Source organism: Apus apus, chromosome 23, assembly GCF_020740795.1.
Source record: "Apus apus isolate bApuApu2 chromosome 23, bApuApu2.pri.cur, whole genome shotgun sequence".
Lineage (NCBI taxonomy): Eukaryota > Metazoa > Chordata > Aves > Apodiformes > Apodidae > Apus > Apus apus.
Genome location: NC_067304.1, coordinates 2,676,346 through 2,689,477, shown reverse-complemented (window position 1 = coordinate 2,689,477; position 13,132 = coordinate 2,676,346). Strand labels below are relative to the sequence as shown.

General features: G+C 51.1%; 1 protein-coding gene across 5 annotated transcripts in view; it reads left to right on the top strand.

The window, feature by feature from the left end:
* ANKS1A (ankyrin repeat and sterile alpha motif domain containing 1A) overlaps positions 1–6,824 on the top strand; it is a 108,662-nt gene extending 101,838 nt beyond the window's left edge. For 4 of the 5 annotated variants that reach the window (XM_051639164.1, XM_051639162.1, XM_051639163.1 and 1 more), the window contains one exon: positions 420–6,824. In XM_051639164.1, coding sequence (XP_051495124.1) covers positions 420–539 — 120 coding nt within the window. In that variant the 3' untranslated portion in view covers positions 540–6,824. The remainder of the gene's footprint in view (positions 1–419) is intronic. The other variant, XM_051639161.1, reaches the window with a different exon arrangement.
* The last annotated feature ends 6,308 nt before the right edge of the window (positions 6,825–13,132 follow it).

The following is a 13,132-nucleotide window of genomic DNA, read 5'->3' as shown; positions in this document are numbered from 1 at the left end:
AGGATCCTGATTTAGGAGGACAAGATGAAAGAGCTTTGCTTGGTCGGGAGAGTGAATCACGTGGGAGCTGACTTGGCTCTCCCTCTGCCTCTTTTTTCCATGGTGCCATCTTTATAGCCCTGGTTTCTTCGTGCTTGTGTGTGAGGTGAAGAGCAGCTGTCACTTCCCGTGAACAGGCCTTGCAGGCCTGACTCAGGAGGTCACATTAGGGTGCTTGGTTGAGACTGAGGGGGCTAGACATGTTTTAGCTGTGAAGGACTTCAGTGTCTCCCCAGTGAGAGCTGCTGCTTCCCTGCACATGTGCACATTTTTGGGAAGGGATGTGGGGGAGCAGCAGCCTCTCAGTGCTTTGATTCCCTGCTCATTCTACCCCAGAAGCACAGGGGACCTGACATGCCCTTTCTCTCCTTGTTTTCCAGCTGGAGCCTCCTGACGTGGACCAAGACTCCCAGTCTCATGCCAGTGTCTCCTGGGTCGTGGACCCCAAGCAGGACTCCAAGCGGACCCTCAGCACTAAGTATGAGACCACTATCTTCTAAAGCAAAAACACACCCCGTGTCCACCCAGTCTAACCGTGCCTTTGCGATCTGATCTGTCTGCTGTTCTAAACTCCCTCTTCCTCCAGCTGCTCGCACTGAGCCCCGCCTGGGCACTACGTCCAAGGCAGCAGCACTTAGGAGACTGTAGACTTAAATGGCTTTTGTACCTGATCACTGCTGAACACTGTGAATTCTCCTTACTCGGAAACAAGGGTAACACGCGGTTAGATCCCGGTGAGGTGGGAGGTGCAGAGGGTTGCAGGCTGGGGAGGCGGAGCTGAGGATCCAAGGAAGCCGCCTGCCGTTTTCACATCTTTCCCCTCGCTCTGGCACTGTGAGTGCCTGGGGTTAATGTGACACTCCCCAGGCTTTGTTTTGTTTTGTTTTCTGTTTCACCTTCTTATCTTTGGACTGACGGAGACCTCCAGTCTCTGCTGTGCACACACTCCCTCCTCCTAGATCCTCTTCTTCCCAACCGAGCCACGGCTGTTCCGGTGAACTCACCCCTCTTCTTACCTGCCATTCGAATCGACACTAACCACTGTGATGCTGTCTGCAAATAACACACCTTCACTAGATTTCCTTATGGGGATCCTTGCCCACAGTCTCTCCCCTCAAAGCCTGGAGCAGAAAACCTGCCCTGATGGGAGCACTGGTTTGGGCTGGGTGTGATCAGAGCTCTGTCCCCTCTTGGAGATGAGGTGCTGTTTTGATTGCATGCATTTCAGTCCTTTGTAGGTTTTTTTTCCCCCCCCCTTAGTCCTTGTTTACACTCACCAGACTTCTTGTGAGCTATGGGCATAGTTCTCATTGGGCAGAATATGAAGAGGTGAAGCTTTTAAAGGCAAGTGTTGTTGGCCCTGTGTTGGGAAGGAAAGATGTTGGAGAGGTCTGATAAAGCAGACGGAGCTCTGCTGTGCTTTGCAGGCTCCCTGCAGGGGTACTTTGTTTGCCAAAAGGAGAAATGTGATTGAAATCAGTCTGCTGCCCACCCCAAAGCTTGTTTTCAATCTACAAACCATTGCAGGATGAGAGCTGTAGGGATCTTGAAACATCTGTCACCTTCCATCCTTGAGAGCCAGGGTTTCACTGAGAGGTGGCTCTGTCAGTGGGCACCTGTTTGTGTGTTTCTCAGTAGAAGCAGCTTTTAATTCCAGAATATAACTGGGAATCGTTTGCATGAGACCACAGGGCACTTGGCACAGGTTGGAGCAGAGCTGGGATAGGTCTGGGAAAGCTGTGCAGTGTTCCCCACTCCATGAAAGCCCCAGTGAGCTGCCAGTGCTCCTACCCCTGGTTCTTTTGCTTGCATTTGCAAAGCTGAGAGGAAACCGAGGAGGATGATCTGATGAAGAAAGGTGCTGGGAGGCAGGACTCCTGCCCTGGTGCTGCTTCTCCCTGACCTGCTGTGTGTTCAAGAAGCTTCACCTCTTTACCTCGGTTTCCCCACGTGCAGGATGGGGATGTTCTTACCTACCTCTCGGGGGCAAGAGGTTTGCTCCGTTTGTGGAGCAGCTTTAAGGGCCCTTCAGGGAAGGACACTGCCACCTCCACAGCATGGCAGCAGACCCCATGGCTCAGCCTTGCTCAGGAAAACTGCCTCTTGGACCCTGACCAGCTCCTGGCAGGCAGTGGCTGTCACCCCTTTCCCAGGGAGAGGCCTGAGCAGATGGGGCAGCAGGAGAGAGGCTGCAGCCCCGCAGTGGTTGGGCTGCATGAAGCTGGTGTGAGTGAACTCCCTGGGGGTTTCACATCTTGGCAAAGTCCCCTCACAGCCTGGTTTTGGAGAGCTGGTGGTGATGGTGGGTCTGTGGTAGAGGGCTGTGAGGAAGGGTGGACAGCAGCCACCCACTCACCTCTGCTGATGTGTCTGAGTGGACCCCATCCCTGGAGACATCTGAAAGGACAGATGTGGTGCCAGGGGACAGGGTTTAGTGGTGGACACGGCAGAGTTAGAGTAGTGGTTGGACTTGATGATCTTGAAGGTCTTTTCCAACCAAAATGATACTGTGATACATCTTGGATGTCAATGGGCAGGAGGGTGTGCTCAGATCTCCAGGAAAGCTCCATTTCCAAAACAGCTTTTAGAATTTACCCCAAGTCTCCCTTTGCAATCACCAGTTGGCATCACTGTGGAGAGTTCAGAACAGCAGCCCTGGATTATTTGTACCTGGTATTTAAGGGCTAGAAGCAGCTTCTCTGTTTTACTGGAGCTTTAGAGCTGTTGCCTCAAAGCTGCTGTTTCCCCAGACTTAGGATGAAACCTGATGTTTCAAAATCTTTATTTAGCTCTTTCTTGGGGATGAGTTTGATCTCCCAAGTATTTTATGGCTTAATGGCACTGAGCAGCAAACTGACTTCAAAATAAGGGCCAGGCTAGTAAGGACCCAAGTGAGAAGACTCAAAGTATTGTCTTAAAGCAAAAATCAAAAGGAAAGTTAAACTTAAAACATCTATTTTATAGCCATAGAGCCAGCTCTCCTCTGCCTAGAGACCCCCCGAGGCAGCGGTTGCACTGCAGTTGCCCGAGGTGCTGCAGTGCCATCCTGCCAGCTGTGGACAGCAGAATATTGCTGTGTTTGAGGTGCTCTGAGAGGTTGGGTTTGGGTTTGAGCAGCACCTTTCCAAGCTGCAAGAGTGCCCTGAGGCTTTCTGTATCCTTCCAGTTGAAACTGAATTAACCACAGGGGTGGCAGTGCCTGTGTGTAAGCACTTCCCGTGCCACTGCCCACACACGTGCCTGGTTTTAGAGGGTCTGAGGTCTTGCATCTCCCCCTGCTTTCAGCCAGGAAGGAAGGTTCCTCAGCACCTCCTGAAGCCAGGTCCCTAGAGCATGTGCCTTTCTAAGGGTGACCATCCAAGCCCAGCTGGCATCACAGGCAGCCCTGCCTAAACTACAAAGCTTCCGCTGTGTCTCCATCACCCTCACGGCTGTGTCTCATCTCCTGGCCCTGTGCCTTGTCTTTCCCAGCACTTGTTTTTGTATGACTCAGAAATCATTCATTCCATTATCTTCCTTTCTGTTTGCCTCTTGAAAAGCTGATCTCCAGGCAGCTGTCTCCTACCACGGAAATGTAGTAACGGGGCAGAGACCTAAGAAGCAGTGGCCTGCTGACATGAAGATCATCTCCATCTGGCACTGGTGTGGGTGCATGGCTGCTCAGTGAGGGGCTCCCAAAGCAGAGGGGGGAAAGGGATCCCAGCCACCAGCTGAGAAAAGCCTCTCTCTCCATTTCTAGCAAAGGAAAGTTGAGACTTCTGAGAGTGATGTCACCTTTTCTAGTTGGAGACAAACGCCTTTCAACCCGTTTCTTTTTACTTTTTCAAGTGTGAAATCACACCGAGCAAATCCAGTGTCATGGTTGAAATGTAGCACTGCAGGTGGGTTTTTTTTTTAATGAGGACAAAAAAAAACAAACCCAAACAAACATATCCTTATTTACTGAGAACCCATGCAGTCCAGCAAGGAGCACAGTAGAAAGTCGTAGCAGTGGGAGTGGTGTGAGCATCTCTAATGGTACTTAAATTTGCTTCAATTCTGGGTGAACAGTAGAAAACACCAGATTCTTGGAAATCACTGCCTCCAGTGTGAGAAGCCTTGCAGGGTAAGTCAGCACCCTTTGTTCTCAGAGCTACTCCACACTTTTATAGCAAATGGAAATAACAAGTGTCTGCAAAGGATCTTTCACCCCGGAGTGGTTGTGGCCAAGGATGAGCCATGGTACAAACTCCCTTCCCCTTCAGAGAACTGTTGTGTTGCAATACTTGACATTTCTATGGCAAGGACACCAATTCTTCCTGTATTTCCGCACTGAATTCCTGGAGACAACCCCCTTCTCCAGCCCCTCGTGCACCTGTCTCATTCTGAAATGCATTTTATGCCCTGAAGGGTTTTGGGGGTTGTTTGGGTTTTTTTACTTTGTTGTTGTTTTTTGTTTTTTTTTTTTTTTTTTGTTGTGCTGTTTTGGGTTTGTTGGGGTTTTTTTTAAGTCTATTCAATTGTGATTTAGCACTTTTTTTGATCCTAGTTCATTATTTAATTAGGGCAACGATTTCAGGAGGTGAACAAATAAGGAGTTAAATTTTGGGCATTATATTGAAACAACCCAAGGATAAATCATACCAACCTGAGGATGGCTTGGCCCCCCCATCTCAGTCCAGTATCCCCCAAATCCCACCATCTCAAAGGTGCTGTGTGCTTCCTTTTCTTGTAAATTACCAGAGTATTGACCAGCAGTTTGGGCTGTGACTGATGGGTTTTCACCCTCAAGGGAAGAGACACCAAAATGCTTGTGATTTGAATTCTCCAGATGCAAAAATGTAGCTCAGCACATTTGCTGTCACCTGGCCAGGCACTGCAGGGGTTGGGGATGTGGTGCCCTGCTGCTTTACTAGAATGATGTGCCCAAATAATTCCTTTTTAACTCCAGTTGCTGCTGTATGTCAGGATTTCATTTAGCCTCTCTAGCCCATAAGGCTGGGAGAGAAGTGAACCATAATCCCAAGGGCATAGACCTGTAAATGATGAGGAGGGGGAAGTTGGAGATTTATTACTATTATTTTTTAAGTTGATGAATTTAGGAGACCTAACATTCCTTGTTATGCATATGTTGCAATTCATGCTGGTGTAAGTGTAAATATTTGGTGTGTTGGCAACAAGTCTTTCTTGGAGAGATTGCAAATTGAACCTCTGCTTGGGAGGAGGGACACTTTTCTTGTCTTGATGCATGAGCTTTTTGAAGGTTGGCTTGGAGGTGACGTGGTGATGAAGACTCCAATCTTCAGGGGACTGGGCTTGGTGGCCCTGGTGGCCCTTCCCAGTCCTGTGTGTAAATCCTATGGTTGTCTTTAGTGATCCAGCAGTTCTTTAGCCAGATACTTTCTCACTTTGTAGGCAAAGCAATTGGTTTTTTGTTTGGCAAAGCATCTCCCCTTTCTCATTTCAGTGGGTTTTCTCAAGGTACTTGCATGTTGGAGACTCTGATCCTGGACCATGCCAATGATTTCCAGTCATCTGCTCACCACCCCTTGCACAGTGTTTTGGCACTTCCTCCCTGCAGGGTTTTGTGGTATGGGGAGGAAAATGCCCCAAATTTCTGGTGCTGAATAGGACTTTGAATCAAAATGCATCTGCTTTATTAGAACCTGCCTGGGAAAAGGTGGTGCTGCCCTGGGCCTTGGTCCCCTTTTTAAAGGACAGATTGTATTTTACAGGCTTTGGTTTGTGCATGGCATGAGTCCAGGCTGAGAGCTCAAGACAGGTAAACTAAGATGCATTTGTTGTCTTTTTTTTTATATAGGAGGGGATGATTTAATTGTGGGGTTTTTTTTAATTGAAGCTGCTTTATCCTTTTTAATTTTGTATTTACAAAAAAAAAAAGAAAAAGAAAAAGCTAATCTTAGCTGTTCAGCTGTCTTTGAACTTGCTTTGGGATTGTTTTTAGAAGAAATGATGCAACTTTTGTGGGGTATGTGCCTGTCCCCCTCCCAGGGAGACAAGACAGCACCTTCAGGGTGTATGTACCTGTAGTGAAAAGTTTGCACCTTCACCAGGTTACTGAGACACAGACCAGATGCCAAATAGTCCCTGGAAACACGTTACAGTTCTGGGTGCAGCTGAAGTGGAGCCAAATTGCTTTCATGCTCCTTCCCCCCCCCACTTCAGAAGTTTCTAGCAGCAGAATTTCCCCTGCCTTCCTCCTTCTGCTCACATCATTGCCACCCAGTCAGATCTTTTCTTCAGAGCAAGCCCAGTGTCTGCAAGGCTGTCTTGTTGCAAAAGGTCTCCCTTTTATTCCCATATTGGCATTTCTTACTGCTTTTGTTTTGTTTTGTTTTCCCCAAAGGAAGTAACTGTGCTGCTCTTGCAAAGTCAATCTAGCTCAAACATTTTTTCTTACCCATGGAAGAATAACCTGAGATTCCCTGACAGGGCAGAGGGACAGTCAAGTTCAGTTTGCAATGTAGACATTTTTTGCTAATTGTGATGTATGGCAGTGGGACTGATTTGTAATACAAATGTTATTTAATCTGTCTGTATTTTGATACTTGAATTTCCTTTTATTTTCTGTATATACAATTGTTAATCTGTTCAAATTTTGTCTGAATTTTCAACATCTTGTGGTACCAAACATAACCAATCTGTGCAACAACATAGACTGACCTCACAACAACAACAAGGCGAGATTGTAAATATTCCTGGGCTTCCAGCAGTCGTTTTGTTGTTTTCATAATTGTACAACTTAGAACAGACTGAATTAATAAACCAACTTAGACACAAGTTCACCCCGTTGTTGCTGTGACCTGAGTGTTCTGCTGAAGGCTCCTGGTCATGCTGTTCTCCTGAGCTCTGAAGGTAAGAGAAAAGGGGTGAGGGTGGGTGGTTACCCATAATTAGAATGATAGAACGTGCTGAGTTGGAAGGGCCCCACCAGGATCATCAAGTCCAACTCCTGTCCCTGTGCAGGGCACCCCAAGAATCACACCATCTGCTTGAGAGCATCATCCAAACACTTCTTGAACTCAGGCAGGCTTGGTGCTGTGACCACTTCCCTGGGGAGCTGGTTCCAGTGCTCAACCAAACTTGCCCCAGCAGCTTCTTTACCTCCAAGCAGACTGCAGACCCCACAGCAGGGACCTGCAGACCCCACAGCAGGGACCTGCAGACCCCATTCCAGAGCCAGGAGACCAGGAATCAATCCCACGGTACCTGCTCTGAACTGCTTTGTAAAACTTGAAGCTGCTCTTTTCCACAATCAGTCCTAATGACCCCAAATATTGAATATTATTATTTTAAGACAAATTGATTTATGCATAAAAATGCATCCACATATTCTGTTAAAGACAGACCTACCTGTAGCACTCTGTGTCTCTAACAACTCTGTGTATGTTCTCACAAGGCCAAGAAAAGCTCATTTTTACCCCCCCATAAGGTACATCTCCAGGGATTGTTCCCTTGGGGACTGTCAGGACCCTCATTTTCTCATGATGAACACTCAGATCACTTCCCTGCAGCACAGCAACAACTCATCCATGTCACAACCAGAACAGCCTGGGCAGCCATTGCACAGAGTATTTACTCAGCAAAGGTTTGGGGCTTGCCAAGAAGTAGGACATTTTCATTATGTAAAATTAGAGCAAGAAATCCAGGCATTGAAACACAGGTTAAAGTTCAGATTTTTCATGTCAAGTCAAACCTGGCTGATGTAAAACACTAAATGCACCAGGGATTGTTAAATTTATACCATATGTTCCATTTCTAATAATTCAGTCAGGTTTTCAAGCTAACTTTGAAACACACTGAGCAGTTTTAATGATCTTAAATACCTTGTGGCTTTATCAAATGCAAACAGTGTCCCTGGGCTGTGACTGATGTTTCAGCAAAGTAGGTTACAGGCCCATGGCAGAATTAACACCTTGAACTAAAAAATGCCTGAGCTGCACAGCAGTTCTGTGAGCTCCAAGACCCTTCCCCACCAAGCAGACAGGGTTGTTTTTTTGGGGGAATAAAAGCCACTGGCTTTTGTAGTTGAGAGGTTTGTTCAGATCCTGACATGCCCAGTCACTTCCCAGTAGCTGGCCCTGCTGGTTTTGTCTGATGGATTTTTACAAGCTGAAGAGTGATTGGAGGAACTGTTGGGTTCCAGCCCATCACCCTTCACCTGTGGTGAAGATGATCAGGAAGAATCCAGCCCTGTGAAGCACCTCCTTGAGAGTTCCTGAGTAGTAAGGTCCAAACACCTGCCTGTTGTGATGGGTGACGCTTCCAAACCTGTGCCCGACTCCCAGCAGCTCCTCCTGAATGGGATCCAGGCCCTTTGGGAAATGTTCTTGAGAATTCTGTCCTTCAGGGGAAATGAAAATGCTGAGCAAGGAATGAATCCACTGCTCTGTGGGGAGAAAAAGTATGAAGACAGAAAAAGAGGACAAACCTGAGACAAAGGCTCCATCACAGCCAAGAGCAGCTCTGAGGGCAGACATGGTCAAGTAATGCTCTAGACCCACCCAAGGACACAGTGGATTGAAGTGTCCCTCTTCCAACTCCTAAGCAGGTGGAACAGCGTCCAGCAGAGGGAGGAGGTAGAGCTGGGTGGCACCAGGGGAGCCTTCCCTTTGTCCTGGGAAGCTGCTCCCAGCAGCCCCATTGCTGGGGCACTGGGCTGAGGGCTTAAGAACGGTTAGATCCATCAAACCTGATCTTCAAGTGGAGATCTGAGAGTTTTTCTACTGCACTCTTGTGCCAAGCATCTCAGAAGCATCATGGAACTCCAGGGCCCAGGATTTATCTAGCCTGCCACATTCAAGAGGCCTCTCTGAGGAACACAGAGCTGAGATTCAACTGCTGCTGAGATTCAACTACTGCTGCTTCAGATGTTCTTGCACTTGATGTGAATTCATGGAAAGTGTTGATAGTGGCCAGGACAGGAGTTTGATCTTTAGACATGGAGAGGGAGGAGCTTCTGCAGCTTCTGCTGCCACAGCATGGGTGAGTCCCTGCCACCACACACTGCCCAGCCTGTAGATTATCAAGGTTTGGTCTAGGCCATTAATTCAGCCTTCTGAATGACATCAAAACAGAACAGCCTGCTCTGACATGGAAAGAATAAACACAAATACCTCACTAGATGGAGCACTGGGCAGGAAGAACCTCACCTTGTTTTCATAGCTGATAATAGCTGATGTTCCATGTGGAAATCATCTCTCCTGTAGCATATCAGCTGCCTGTGGCACCACAGGCTGATGCAGAGTGAGTGTTCAGAGCACTAATAAAAGGTCAAAATAACCAGCTCTTATCCAAACCATTTGAATAAATATTTGGATGGAGCAGCATGACAGAGCAGCTGGTTAGCTGAATACCAAGCAGGGCACTCTCTAGGGTTAAATATTATTTAAAGATCTTAGCGTGGTGCTTTACTACAGCCAGTGATGAAGCTCCCACTCTCCATCCTAGCCTAGCAAAAGAGATGTCTCCATCAAATGCAGGCTTTCCTCTTTAAATATGACTCCTAAGGTTTTACTTGTTCCTGTGAAGCAGCAGCTTCTTTTTGTTCCAGGAACTCCACAGTTCTCCAGAGTTGCTCAACAGGAATCAAGGTTGGCCTTCAATGGAGACTAAGCTAACTACTCAGTACACAAATTCTGGGGCACACAATGGTTTTATGGGAGTGCTTGACTCTAGTGACTCAGTTCAGGATGTCTGGCTACTGCTTCAGATCTTGCAAAAGCTCCTTTAGTGTCATGAAAGGAGTTACCTGGCTGGAGCCTGATGGGAAAGCACAGACCAGATGGGCAAACTAGAAACAACTTCATGCCCCGCTAAAAATCTGTGTCTTTTAGCGTTAAACTGTGTTCTTACACACTTCACTGGACACTTAACAGCTCCTGATATGCCTAAAGAGCTGTTTTTGTATAAAGAATTGCAGTTTTTGTTTGGCAGATGCTATGCTGGGAGCAGGGTCTCCCCCCAGCCCAGGCTGCTCCAAGCCCCATCCAACCTGCCCTTCAACACTGCCAGGGATGGGGCAGCCACAGCTTCCCTGGGCAACCTGGGCCAGGCTCTCACCCCCCTCACACCCAAGAATTTCCTCCTCATGTCCAACCTCAATCTCCCTCTCCCAGTTTTCATCCATCCCCCCTTGTCCTCTCACTACACGCCCCTGTAAGAAGGAACGCTGACCAAGGGCTTCCGAGAGCCGAGGTTGGGTTTTGTTGGGTTGTTTTTTTTTTTAAACAAGACTAGACAGCTCTTGAAGTGACAGAACAAGAATGTCCAGGTCTGTACCCCTCACTCTCCCTACCTCTGCAGCGCCCTTCCCGCGGAGCGCGGCTGACCCCTAGTGCCGGCGGGAGCCGCCGCTGCCGGGACGAGTTTGTCCCGAGATTAATACTTAACTCAAGTCCTAGAGCAGGGCTGGGGGAGCAGCCCCGAGACCCCCCCGGCCCGTGGCCCCGGCAGCTCGCTGCTCCCTGCCTCCCACCGCCCCTTCCCGGGCCGGGGGCTGCCGGCTCGTCGTGGCGGGGCTGCTGGTGGCTCTGCTGGGGTTCATGGTGACTCTGCCGGGGCTCCTGGTGACTCTGCTGGGGCTCATGGTAGCTCTGCCGGGGCTCCTGGTGGCCCTGCGGGGCAGCTGGTAGCCCTGCCGGGGCTCATGGTAGCTCTGCCGGGGCTCCTGGTGGCCCTGCGGGGCAGCTGGTAGCCCTGCCGGGGCTCATGGTGGCCCTGCGGGGCTGCTGGTGACTCTGCCGGGGCTCATGGTGGCCCTACGGGGCTCATGGTGGCCCTGCCGGGGCTGCTGGTAGCCCTGCCGGGGCAGGGTCCGGTCCCGGTACATCCCGGCCGCTCCCCCCGGGGGGGTCTGGGGTCTGTCCCCTGGCGGAGCCGCCGCTGCCCCCGCGCTCCGTGCGGACCCCGGCCCGGGGAGCCGAGCTCGCTGCTGTTGCCCCGGGGGGCCGGTCCCGTTGCCCACCCCCGGGGCAGCCGCACCCCGCTGCCCCCCCGCAACTCGCCGCGGGGCCCCCCGAAGAGTCGGGGCCACGGGCCGCCCCGGACCGCGGGGTTCCCCCCTCGCCCCCCCCCCCCCGGCCTCGCGAATGGAACGCGCCAGACGCGGGGCTGGGGCGGCGCGGGCGGGCGACCCCATTGCGGGGGGGGGGGGGGGGGGGCTGTGCCCCGGGGCCCGGCACCTGCCGGGGAGTCCCGGGCCTGTCGGGGGGCGTGAGGTAAATGGCGACCCCAGACCCAGCGGGGCTGTCCCTCCTCCTCGCCGGCTTCAGTGTGGCCGTTTTTCTCTCCGCTGGGCCCGGGCAGCGGTGGGTGGCTCCAGCCAGGACCCTCTTTGGGGTTCAGGCTGTGGTGGGGCGCAGGCAGGGACGGGGCCCCTGGTGGGCCTCGCTCGTCCCTCCCGGTGTCAGTTTCTCCTGTGAATTTCCTTTCCGGGCACCTGCGCGGCCGGGGGCTGGAGCCGGGGGGTGACAGGGCCCGGAGGAGCCCTGGGGCAGCCCCGGGGGGTCCGGCCACCCCCTCAGCCCCACACACGCGGTGCTCTGTGCGGGCCGGGCCCCGCAGCCACCGCCCCGGGGAGCCGGGGCCTTGATCTGCCCCTCGTAAAACAGCCCTGGCACGGCTCCGTCCTCCCCGGTCTGCGAAAACGCCTCAGAAGTCTGGCTGCTGCGGCTGGGGACATGCAGAGGATGAAAGCGACGAGGCTGGCGAGCCATGTGGGGACGGACAACCTCGTTCCCAGCCCTAATGAGTTCCAGCTTCCCAGCAGGGCGGCACGAAGGGCCCGGCGGCTTCTCTGAGCCCGCGGCCCTGGAGCAGCAAACATCCCAGGTGGGTTTCGAGGTGGCTGGGGCTGCCACCATTGTCCTGGGTTTGCAGCAAGCTCGGCGTGTGATTAATGCAGCTCAGCTGATGAGTTTTAACCAGTTGAGCCTGTCGTAAACGACTGCATGTGGGGGGTAGTCGTAGCCTGAAACAATGTCTGTCCTGGTGTACGTCTGCAGCGCGAGGCTGTGTTGGAGCCGTCTCCTCCAGGCGTTGGTGATTTCCTCAAGCCTCTGGGGAGCTGTAAAAACCATCCCAAAGCAACAAGGGGAAACTGGTTGGCTTGGGCAGTGCTGCAGCTACGTGGGATGGCGACTGGCCCTTGGCTTGGGGGTAGATGCCGCTGAGAAATGAGCTGGAAAAACCAGCTGCCCAGAAGCACAGACCTTTCCTCTGCTCTTTGCTCTCACTCAGGGCTGTCCCTGGGCAGAAGAAGGACTGTCTGCTTGCCACGCTCAAGCTGGCAATTATTGTGTGAAAGTTTACAAAAATATGATGCTTGAGGCCCCAGAGAGGCAACTGGAGCAGCTCTTGGTGGCTCCTGCATGGAAAACTCAACACCAGGAGAAGGTGAGAGGGGGCAAAGGTAAATGGGGGCCCCATGCACATGGTGTGAAGGTCACATTTGCACATGCAGGAGCATCCCCACAGTTCATCCCAAAGAGCTCCTGCACCCACAAATGGGAGCACAAAGAGGCTTTTTGGGGGGGTGATTGCTCTGCTAAAGCTGCAGAAAGGAGGCAGGAGGCTTGTGAGTGGAAAAGCAACTGGTCATGAGAAATAAAACCAATTAAAGTCACCATGGGACCAGTCTGGCCCAAATCCTGTCCAGGAATTCCCCTCAGTGCTCCCTGTTCAGCTTTGTGCAATTCTAGATCCAGCTTCTGCCTCTTTCTGATCCTCAGCTTCATATGAGGAAGCTGAGAGTGGAGAAATTGCATTTATAGAGAATAAAAGAGCACAGCTCTGGAGGTGACTTCAATTTGCTCTTGTCTTCCCACTTCAGAGCAGAGCCCACTGCCCCCAGCCTATAAATCCTGGTCCCAGAGGAGGCAATTGTGTGTATTTAAATATATATGCATTTGCTGTGCACTCATTTCCTTTCCCCAGTGACTGGTGACATGAAGAAGTGTAATAGCAGAATGTATTTTTAATGCATTTCCTGCAGATTTCTGCAAGGGAATCCAGTTCCTGGGTGGCTTTATCTTGCCACAAAGGCAGAAGACCTCAGGAGTACTGGTAATAGGCAGGGTGGGTTTTTTTTTAA